Source organism: Triticum dicoccoides, chromosome 7B (assembly GCF_002162155.2).
Source record: "Triticum dicoccoides isolate Atlit2015 ecotype Zavitan chromosome 7B, WEW_v2.0, whole genome shotgun sequence".
Classification (NCBI taxonomy): Eukaryota; Viridiplantae; Streptophyta; class Magnoliopsida; order Poales; family Poaceae; genus Triticum; species Triticum dicoccoides.
In genome coordinates, this window is record NC_041393.1 from 122,173,447 (window position 1) to 122,185,392 (window position 11,946).

Sequence of the window (11,946 nt, forward strand, 5' to 3'; positions counted from 1 at the left end):
TCTCCTCCACATGCTTGCTCTGCATAGTGAATGCCTTACCCGCCGCTATCTTCTTGGCCGCCTGGATTTCCTAGAGGGCCCTGTGGGCTTCGGCCTTGGCATCTTTCGCGCTCTTGAGGGCTTTGGCAAGCTCGGACGCTTGCGTCTTGAAGTCATGCTCCAAGGACTTGAACTTCTTGTCGAACTCCTGGAGCTCTTGTTGTACCTCTCCCACCCGAGCATCTTGCTTTTCACGCTCGGTGCGCTCCGTGGCCGCCTTGGCTTCGGCCTCGGACAACGCTTTCTTCAGGGCCACCACTTCGGTCATGGCCCCTATTAAAAATCATGATGCTTTTTGTTAGCATCACCAATTTTTCTCCTCTTCATGACACATGGACGGGGTATCACTTACCTTTGTTCTCCTCGAGCTGCCTCTTCATGAGGCCGAGCTCTTCTTCGGCCTGTCGCAGGTCCCGCCTGAGTCCGGTGACCTTAGCTGTGCGAGCAACGGCGGCCAGCAGCAACACCTGCTTATTAACATAGACAAGTACTGTCAGACTCCTGTGGTTTTTAGTTCACCCTCCGTTTGGCTTTTCTTTCCGAACACCAAACAGAGTATCAGGGGCTATTGTCTATTGGGTGATATTGTCTCACACTCTTTCATTACTTACCTCAAAGCCTGTTAGTAGGCTGGTGCAGGCTTCGGTCAACCCGCCTTTGGCGGACCAAACCTTCTCAATTACCATACTCATAAGAGTACGGTGCTCGTCGTCAATGGAAGCACCACGAAGCACTTCCAGCAGATTCTCCGATGTCTTCGGCTAGACGGAGGGCATCGGTAGGGCCGACTCGCTCTCCTTAGCAAGGGGCTGCCTACCCGAATCTGGAGCCTTTGGAGGCTTCGGCGCGGTAACCGGCTGGGAGCCAGACTTGTTGTGGCCCCCGCCCACGTAATCCATGGGGATCTTGCCCCCCATGCACCCGGCGTCTGGGATTTCGCCTTGGGGCATCTCCAGAACCGTCGCCCCCAGCCCCGGTATCCTTTAGGACAACACCTCGGTGTCGTCCGCGGGTCGTGGGGAGGTGGCCGTCGGGAGTGAATCGGTATTCATCTTTGATTCACTCAAGGACCCATCCGAAGAGGACACCCCGAGATTGGACCCGGCGGGACTGCATGTACGTGTTCGACGCTATTACAAACTATGAAGTTAAAGTCGCACGAAAAGTATTACAGAGTGCGGATACTTACGACCTCGCTCGGGGCTTGCCCCTGGGTAGCCACTCCTCCTAGCTGTAGGCGGCAGCGGTGGAGTGATCTGGAAGGGATGCCTTTCCCTTCTTCGGCGTCCTAGCCTCCCCGAGTGGGGCGGCCTTCCTCTTCTTCTCCTCCCCAATGCGGGGAGGGGGAATTTCTTCATGTTTCCCCCCGTCTCCGTGGGAGGAAGCTGCCTCGCCATCCTCGGACGACGAGTCTATTACGGCCTTGAGCCGGAGACCCTTCCTGGTCCCCGCGGCCGTCTTCCTGGACCCTTTGGCCTCCCCAGAAGGGGTGGTCTTCCTTTTCTTCTCCTCCCCCTCGTCTTCGTGGGAGGAGTGCGCCTCATCGTCTTCGGACGAGGCGTCCGGTGCAGCCTTGCATCGGAGACCCTTCCTGGTCCCCGTGGCCTTCTTCTCGGCCTTCTTCTCCGGCACCTTGTAAGGCGCTAGAACCAGCATCTCCGTCAGGAGTGCGGTTGCTGGATCTTCAGGTAGCGGAGCTGGACAGTTGATCCGCTCCACCGTATCCACGTAATCCTGTTTGGTCAGCATGATGACTTAAAATCCTCTCACGAATACATTGGGAAAGATACATCATGTGATACTCAGAGGACTTACCGTATTGGCAGGGCGCTTTGCGCTGAGTCCGTGATCCTTGGAAGTGGGTGGAGGAACTTTGGTCTTGAACAACACCTTCCAGACGTCCTTATGCGTCGTGTCGAAGAGCTCATGCAGCATCTGGTGTTCGTCCGGATCGAACTCCCACATATTGAATGCCCGTCTTTGACACGGGAGGATTCGGCGGACGAGCATGACCTGGACCATGTTGACAAGCTTAATCTTCTTGTCCCTCATACTTTTGATGCAGGTCTCGAGTCCGGTCAGCTCTGCAGGTTCGCCCCAGGCCAGGCCCTTCTTTTCCCAAGAGGTGAGCCGCATGGGGATTCCGGATCGGAATTTGGGGTTCGTCGCCCAATTGGCGTCGCGCGGCTCGGTGATGTAGAACCACCCTGATTGCCACCCTTTCACGGTCTCCACGAAGGAGTCGTCAAGCCATGTAACGTTGGGCATTTTGCCCACCATGGCGCCTCCGCACTCCGCCTGCTGGTCGCTCACGATCTTCGGCTTCACGCAGAAGATCTGCAGCCATAGGACGAAGTGGGCCTTGATGCGGAGGAACGCCTCGCGCACGAGGATGAACATCGAGATGTTGAGGATAAAATTTGGGGCTAGATCATGAAAATCTAGCCCATAGTAATACATGAGCCCGCGGACGAACGGGTGGAGTGGAAATCCTAGTCCGCGGATGAAATGAGGGAGGAATACTACTCTCTCCCGAGACTTTGGGGTGGGGGTGATCTGTCCCTCCGCTGGAAGCCTGTGCGCGATGTTTTCGGCCAGGTATCCGGCCGCCCGAAGCTTGGTAATGTCATCCTCTGTGACGGAGAAGGCCTTCCACTTGCCTCCCGCTTCGGACATGCTGCGAATGGTCCTACCAAGAAGGTGAGAACTTGGGCACTGGGGCTCGAGAGTGCGAGAATGGATGAGCAAAGGAGGAAGATGGCGTGGGTGAAAACGGGAAATCCTTATCCCTTTATAAAGGCGGTGAAAAAATGTGCGCCTCCCCACTTGCCTGTCAAAATTACTCGTTCCGCACTCACCGCGATTGGTGGTGCGGTTGGGTTACCCACACCCGTATTGCTGGGAATCCCGCAATAAGGGGACACGATCTCTGCTTCGACAAGATGTGCCAAGGAAACCACCTCACAATGTGTGCAGTAGCTGGTTGGGCAAAACGGTTTGAATAATGACCGGGCCATGGTGTGATGTCACTCTACAAAAGTTGTCAGCAGATTTGATTTGTGGAATATTGTTCTCTCTACGGTGGTATGTAGAATTTGTTTTGCAGAGCCGGACACGATACTCGTGTTCAAAATCTTCTATGGAGTATTCGGAGGAGGAACCTGCCTTGCAATGCCGAAGACAATCTGCGCGCTGGACTTATCATCATTGAAGCCTGGTTCAGGGGCTACTGAGGGAGTCCTAGATTAGGGGGTATCCGGACAGCCAGACTATATACTTTGGCCAGACTTTTGGACTATAAAGATACAAGATTGAAGACTTTGTCCCGTGTCCGGATGGGACTCTCCTTTGCGTGGGAGGCAAGCTTGGCGATTCGGATATGTAGATCTCCTTCTCTGTAACCAACTCTGTGTAACCCTAGACCCCTCCGGTATCTATATAAACCGGAGGGTTTAGTCCATAGGACAACAACAATCATAACCATAGGCTAGCTTCTAGGGTTTAGCCTCTACGATCTCGTGGTAGATCAACTCTTGTAATACTCATATCATCAAGATCAATCAAGCAAGAAGTAGGGTATTACCTCCATCGAGAGGGCCCGAACCTGGGTAAACATCGTGTCCCCAATCTCCTGTTACCATTAGCCTTAGACGCACAGTTCGGGACCCCCTACCCGAGATCCGCCAGTTTTGACACTGACACCCATTGTGTCGAATCAATAAATTTGGGTTGAATACTTTACCCTCGAAAGCTGTTGTGATCTCCTACACTTGTGGGTTATCAAGACTAATTTCTGGCGCCGTTGCCGGGGAGCATAGCTCTATTCTTTGAGTCACTTGGGATTTATATCTGCTAATCACTATGAGGAACTTGAAAGATGAAAGAACTAAGATTTTTCTCTCAACTACGAGGGGAGGTAAGGAACTGCCATCTAGCTCTGCACTAGATTCTCCTTCTGTTTTGAGTAAGCTTGTGACACCTAAACCTGCTACCGCTATGAATTCTGATATGTCGCATGTTATTGATGATGCCACTTCTGCTATGCATGATACTTATAATGAAACTACTTCTATGATTGATACTAATGTGCCATTAGGTGAATATCTTGATGAACAAATTGCTAGGGTTAGAGAGAATGAAATTATTGATGATAGTGATGATGAAGGTTCTCGCCCTAAGTATGAATTGCATGTTGTTCCTGAGGGTTATGTTATGGATGAAGAAGCTTCTTGAGCTATTTTTGCTTGCAATGATAGATATGATCTTAAGAAGTTATTAGCCAAATAGAAGCAGCAATCTCTTAATGCTAGAATGAAACCTGGCCCCGCTTTTGCTACTTCACATATCTTTGTTACTGATAAGGATTATGAATTCTCTGTTGATCCTGAAATAATTACTTTGGTTGAATCTGATCGTTTTTATGGCTATGAATCTGAAACTGTTGTGGCACATCTTACCAAGTTAAATGATATAGCCACCCTGTTTACCAATGATGAGAAGTCTCGCTATTATTATATCCTTCAGATATTCCCATTCTCATTAAAGGGATGCTAAAACTTAGTTTAATTCTCTTGCTCTTGGTTGTGTGCATAGTCCCTAGCATATGATTTATTACTTCTCTGCTATATATTTCCCTGCTCATAAGAAACAAGCTGTCTTGCGGAAAATATACAATTTTGTGCAAATCAAAGAAGACAGTGTCCCACAAGCTTGGGGGAGGCTTCTCCGATTACTTAATGATCAATTGTAATATAGCGGGGTTTTTACGCCCCATACTACGGATGTCGTGTTCTCCACAGGGACTAGGCGACGACAGTCGTGCTCGGCTAAAGCTAGATCAGACGAAAAGGTTTTTGATATTGCAAGACAAACAAAAGTAAAGCAAGTTTGTTCCAGAAAATCATTGACAAATAAAATGTACTCACTATATTTTTGGTGTTTTTATTTGTTTTACTTTGGGAACTAAAATACCAGCACAGGCAGACATGAGAAACAAGGAAAACTACAAGACACCAACACATAAATGTTCAGCAACTAGTATGAAAGAGAAGAATTAAGATCAAGGGACATGACCAGAAGTACTTCACATCACAAGCATATATATATTCACACGTACATAGCTAACACAGGGACTAATAATTAAAGATGTTCAAACAACTCACTTGACAGAGAGCACAAACAACACAAATTGATCACAATAGGTAATCAGAATATCATGGGAAACTAACTGACAGAAAATTCACATATATTGAAATAGTAAAACAGATTACCAATTATCAAGTCTTCATTCTAAATGTTCACATAAATTACACACACACACACATGTACACGCACAAAAATTGTTCTAGTTCTTGCAAATCAATAGAATACATCCAGACAAGGACAAGTCCGAATTTCACAGGAACCCACTCACATCTAATACATAGAAATTTCAGAGAGGGAGAGAGAACAGTAGCAAGTGTTGGAGAAGGAGAAAGTGATTCAGAAGAAGCAGGGAAGCAGCAAGGTAGGCAAAGAAGAAGCAGCAGCAGAGGTACAAAGAGAAGGAGCAGCCAGAGAAGTTGGGGAGCGGCAGCAGGAAGTGAAGGGGAAGGAGCAGCAGGGGGACGTTGGGAGGAGGAGAGGTTCAGAGAAGAGCTTCAGCAAGGAAGAGCAGTAGGGGGCGCAGGAGATGAAGAGCAGCAACAACTTTAGGGGAAGCAGAGTAGGAGAAGCAGAGAGAGGAGCAGCAGCAGGGGCGTGGGAGAAAGCAGCAGCAGTTGGAGGCGCGCGGGGGATCAGACGCCGGCGACCCCAATGGCTGGTCCATGGTGTGAGTGGCAAGGGGAAGCAGCAGGGAGAGGTGGATGGGTGGTGTGGTGCTGGTGGATGGAGGTGATGGTGGTACTGGCTGCTGTTGGTGTAGTAGATGGAGGCTGCTGGCGCACCACCACGCCGGCCTGGCCGTGGCGGCGGCTGGACGTGGAGAAGGAGGGATGAGGGAGAGAGATGTGTGCCAGGCCCGATGGGGAATGGAGCCGATCTAGGGATTTTGATCCCCTCCCTGATCTACAAACTTTACACATTAGCCCTCCTCCTTCTCTTCTTTCTTCACAAGAAGGTCCTCTCACTTCTTTAGCAAGCCCCCTGGTTACTTCTTTTCATCTCACTCAAGTATCTTCTTCCTTCTCTTCTTTTCTTCACTCTTCTCGATAACCACCTAGACAAAATCTTGACGATTATTGGTGCCTTTGCGCACGTTTCTGCAAGATAGACCAAAGACTAGTAAATGATCTTTTTTATGATTATCAAGCAATATTCAATCAATCATGGCAAGAATGGACGGATATATCATGATAGATGCTACATTTGAGTACCAAAATTATATATGTGAAATATACTTATCAAGTTCCCCCACACTTAAATCTTTACTTGTCCTCAAGTAAAGGCATATGGCAAGAGCTAGACAGTGAACAGTGAGCTGACTAGAGAATGCCAAGTGAAGTAGATCTCTAAACAATGCATGCTTTGGACTTAACTAGTGCAAATTAATGGTCAAGAGTGCTACAAAGCAATAGGATACTAGTAGACTCAATCATTTTAAACTTTTACAATGATAAAAGTGGATCAACAAGTTCAAATGATGATTGTGCCAAAGGTTCCTAAAGAGAGCATGATCCCGAGCACAAAAAAGAACATAAACTTGTGATCAAATCTCTTATTTACAGAAGTAAAGCAATGATAATATTTTATCAATCTCACCAAAGGAACATACCACCGATCCCGAGAACATGGTATACACCTGGATCGACCAATTATTTAGTTTTTTTTGTTTGTCTCCCCAAAGGAACATACCACCAATCCCGAGAACATGGTATACACCTGGTTCGACAATTACATTTTTTTATTATTAATTACTACCCAAGCTAACCCAATTTCACATGCCACCGATCCCAGGAACATGACATGCTACTGTAGGTATTCAGACTTATTTATTCATTATTACTTATCTTAAATGAACAACGCATAAGCACAAAAATAGGAATCATCACTTCTCCATGTCTGGTTCACATGCTACCGATCCAGGGAACATAGCATACTAATCCATATTGGTTAGGTGATTGCTCTCAATGGGAACACATTAGGCACAAACTCAGCATCTGAATCTTAATGATCTAGGTGTATCGAGGTAAAAGCAGAAAATGATTAAGTTTTCTAGTGTACTAGGGATTTGAGCACTCAAAACTAATAACTTTCACTAGTTTCAGCAAAACAAGCAGTATGTAGATCACTAGTTTACAAGGCATTCATGATTCAGTTCACATATTCACATCAAGCATCATATGTCAAAGGTAAAATTCAGTGGGAAGACATTTAAGAAATGGCTTAAGCAACCTAAATAACATTTGATTTCAGCATGTATCAATGGATGATATACTCGGAATGGGTCATGAAACAGCTCACCGGGCTTTGATGATGTAGCACTCACTCAATCACCTCACCAACTGCAGCTCCTCTCCTTTTGCTTCTCTATCCTCATGCCTGCTCCAGACTCTCCCTTCCTCGTGTGTGCCCCCTTGCTTCTCCTCATCCCCATGCTCTGAGTCCACCAGGATCCCAGGGAATGTCATCTCGAACTCGGTCAACTCGCAGTAAATGGTACACAAGCATCAACCTGAAAGAACACTCAACAACCAAGCCAATACAAGTGACAGAGAGAATGCCCTCTAAGTCATCGATAGAGTACCCTATCATATAAGTATATCTATTGAGCAAGTCAGGAACATGTATCAACAACAAGTCACATGGTGCATAGGCAGTATCCATGATATGGCATATCTTGTCGAGAAAGCTGAGATCATACCTGAGATAGTTAGGAAGAAGCTTCAGGACTACCTCCATTGAAGATACCAAGTGAGGTGTGGTAGTAGAAATTTCCACCGGATTCATGTCAACAAGTGAAATAGAGCTTGACTCCTTGATATCTGAATCCACCTCACCATACTCAACCATGAAGCTCTCCATCTCAGGCTCAAGTGTTGAGGAAGCAATATGGCTAACATCATCGAAGGTGAACTTCTCCATATCTGGCTCTAGGAGCACATGATCAATATCAACTAAAGGTGACTCCTCAATATCAAAAACAACTAACTGCAGCTCTGGCTCATCAATGGAAGAATCATCACAATGCAAAACCGAGTCTCCAACACTAGTATCCATATGATCTGTAGCGTGTGTGTCAACTAGAATGGTGTCATCATCGTCAAAGATAATCCATGCAAGCTCAATCTTGTCACACTGAGATAGATATTCGGGCTTCTGTGTAAGAATTGGTGGCTGAGGTGTAGTGATTTGTTGCAAGCAAACTAATGAATCAGACATGGGCTTCTTATTGTACCACTGAAGTTGGTGGAAAGCTATGCTCTCAATCAGCAGAAAAGCTTCATCAAGTGTCTTGTTTGTAATAGCTCCACCCGCTGCCATATCGACATAAGCTCGAGTGTCCGAAGTCAATCCTCTATAGAATATCTGCAGCTCTAACCATCTCTCGAGCCCATGATTAGGACATCTCCTGAATAAGGCTTTGTATCTCTCCCAAGCATCATTCAAGCTCTCGCCTTCACGCTGAACGAAATTGAAGATCTCATCTCGAATTGCGGACTGCTTGTGTAGTGGGAAATATTTATCCAAGAAAGCTCGCGATATCTCATTCCAACTGTATGACCTTGATGGCAAGGATCGATACCAAGCACGAGCATCATTGCGGAGGGAGAATGTGAACAACCTGCACATGATTGCATCTTGAGGAACTCCATGGTACTTAACTCTATCTGAATACTCCATGACTCGGTGTAAGTGCTCATAGGGATCCTCAGTAGGCAGTCCTCCAAGCTGTTGTTGTTGAACCAAAGCAATAATACCAGGCTTCAGCTCAAAATTCTCTACCTCAATAGTTGGCCAAACCGGTCCTGTGATATAACATTGACTACTTGGCATCCAAAGATCACGAAGCAATGCCATATCTTAACCAAGTGTAAATATAGAACAACCTGCAAAGATTTATGATTCCCTACACAAATTCATAAACAGTAAACACTAGTCAGAAGGATAGTATCCTAATAAGCCGAAGCAACAATGGGGGAAAATAGAAGAAAAACACTGAAGATGAAATACACGACGAATTGAACAAGGAACTAAAGTAAACCTAGTCTATAGCCTAACATAATCGCTCGACGCTAGTCCCCGGCAACGGCGCCAAAATGGTCAATTGTAATATAGCGGGGTTTTTACGCCCCATACTACGGATGTCGTGTTCTCCATAGGAACTAGGCGACGACAGTCGTGCTCGGCTAAAGCTAGATCAGACGAAAAGGTTTGTGATATTGCAAGACAAACAAAAGTAAAGCAAGTTTGTTCCAGAAAATCGTTGACAAATAAAATGTACTCACTATATTTTTGGTGTTTTTATTTGTTTTACTTTGGGAACTAAAATACCAGCACAGGCAGACATGAGAAACAAGGAAAACTACAAGACACCAACACATAAATGTTCAGCAACTAGTATGAAAGAGAAGAATTAAGATCAAGGGACATGACCAGAAGTACTTCACATCACAAGCATATATATATTCACACGTACATAGCTAACACAGGGACTAAGAATTAAAGATGTTCAAACAACTCACTTGACAGAGAGCACAAACAACACAAATTGATCACAATAGGTAATCAGAATATCATGGGAAACTAACTGACAGAAAATTCACATATATTGAAATAGTAAAACAGATTACCAATTATCAAGTCTTCATTCTAAATGTTCACAGAAATTACACACACACACACACATGTACACGCACAAAAATTGTTCTAGTTCTTGCAAATCAACAGAATACATCCAGACACGGACAAGTCCGAATTTCACAGGAACCCACTCGCATCTAATACATAGAAATTTCAGAGAGGGAGAGAGAACAGTAGCTAGTGTTGGAGAAGGAGAAAGTGATTCAGAAGAAGCAGGGAAGCAGCGAGGTAGGCAAAGAAGAAGCAGTAGCAGAGGTACAAAGAGAAGGAGCAGCAAGAGAAGTTGGGGAGCGGCAGCAGGAAGTGAAGGGGAAGGAGCAGCAGGGGGACGTTGGGAGGAGGAGAGGTTCAAAGAAGAGCTTCGGCAAGGAAGAGCAGCAGGGGGCACAGGAGATGAAGAGCAGCAACAACTTTAGGGGAAGCAGAGTAGGAGAAGCAGAGAGAGGAGCAGCAGCAGGGGCGTGGGAGAAAGCAGCAGCAGTTGGTGGCGCGTGGGGGATCAGTCGCCGGCGACCCCAATGGCTATTCCAGGGTGTGAGTGGCAAGGGGAAGCAGCAGGGAGAGGTGGATGGGTGGTGTGGCGCTGGTGGATGGAGGTGATGGTGGTACTGGGTGCTGTTGGTGTAGTAGATGGAGGCTGCTGGCGCACCACCACGCCGGCCTGGCCATGGCGGCGGCCGGAGGTGGAGAAGGAAGGATGAGGGAGAGAGATGTGTGCCAGGCCCGATGCGGAATGGAGCTGATCTAGGGATTTTGATCCCCTCCCTGATCTGCAAACTTTACACGTTAGCCCTCCTCCTTCTCTTCTTTCTTCACAAGAAGGTCCTCTCACTTCTTTAGCAAGCCCCCTGGTTACTTCTTTTCATCTCACTCAAGTATCTTCTTCCTTCTCTTCTTTTCTTCACTCTTCTCGATAACCACCTAGACAGAATCTTGACGATTATTGGTGCCTTTGCGCACGTTTCTGCAAGATAGACCAAAGACTAGTAAATGACCTTTTTATGATTATCAAGCAATATTCAATCAATCATGGCAAGAATGGACGGATATATCACGATAGATGCTACATTTGAGTACCAAAATTATATATGTGAAATCTACTTATCACTTAATGCTTTTCCTGATCATCCTCTTAAGAAAAATGAAATACTTGATATCTTTTATAATGGACTAACTGATGCTTCGAAGGACTACTTGGATAGTTGTGCTGGTTGTGTTTTCAGGAAAAGAATAGTCGACCAAGCTGAATTACTATTGAATAATATGTTGACTAATGAAAATAATTGGACTCTTCCTGAGCCAATTCCTGAGGCAATTCTTGAGCCAATTGAGCCAACTCCTGAGCCTATTCCTAAACCTACTCCGAAGAAGAGGGGAGTTCTATTTCTAAGTCCTGAAGATATGCAAGAGGCAAAGAAATCAATGAAATAAAAAGGTATTAAAGCTGGAGATGTTAAGAATTTACCTCCTATTGAAGAAATACATGGTCTTAATTTACCGCCTGTTGAAGAAACACATTGTCTTGATAACCCGACACAGGTAGTAAAGGTAAATTCTCTCTATAGATATGATAAAGTTGAAATCCCGTCTACTAAATTTCATAGCCCATGCTTAGATGAATTTCATGACTTTATGGCTAGACAAGAAAGTTTTAATGCTTATGTTGGTAGAGAATTAAAGAATAATGCTTTCGAGATAGGACGCTTGAGTGATGATTGTATGGCTAGAGTTAAAGGTGAACTTAAACTCATTAGCAAATATGCTTCTATGGTTACCACTCAGGCTGAGCAAGTACTTAAACTCAAAGTGATTTGCTTGATGATTTAAATAATAAGCATGGCTTTGCTGTTAGAGTGGCTACTAGAACTGGTAGAATGACTCAGGAACCTTTGTATCCTCAAGGCCACCCTAAGAGAATCGAGCAAGATTCTCAAAGAAGTAATTTAGAGGCACCTAGTTCTTCTAAAAAGAAGAAAAATAAAAGTGATAGGACTTTGCATGCTTCTAGTGAACCTGTTATAGACACACCTGAGAATCCCAATGATATTTCTATTTCTATTGCTGAAACACAATCAGGTGATGAACATGAACCTAGTGATAATGTTAATAATAATGTTCATATTG

The 11,946-nt window shown here is 45.5% G+C and overlaps 1 protein-coding gene and 1 non-coding gene across 2 annotated transcripts; one reads left to right on the top strand and one right to left on the bottom strand.

Moving 5' to 3' along the window:
* Nucleotides 1-7,050: 7,050 nt before the first annotated feature.
* On the bottom strand, nt 7,051-10,533 carry LOC119337066. The gene is made up of 2 exons (XM_037609177.1): nt 7,883-10,533; nt 7,051-7,693 (listed from the first exon to the last, which is right to left on the bottom strand). The coding sequence occupies exons 1-2, from the start codon at nt 9,037-9,039 to the stop codon at nt 7,606-7,608; spliced, it is 1,245 nt and encodes a 414-aa protein (XP_037465074.1). The 5' UTR covers nt 9,040-10,533; the 3' UTR covers nt 7,051-7,605.
* On the top strand, nt 8,570-8,680 carry LOC119342348. Its single transcript, XR_005165548.1, has one exon. It is a non-coding gene; the product is annotated as a small nucleolar RNA R71 (small nucleolar RNA).
* Nucleotides 10,534-11,946: the final 1,413 nt, after the last annotated feature.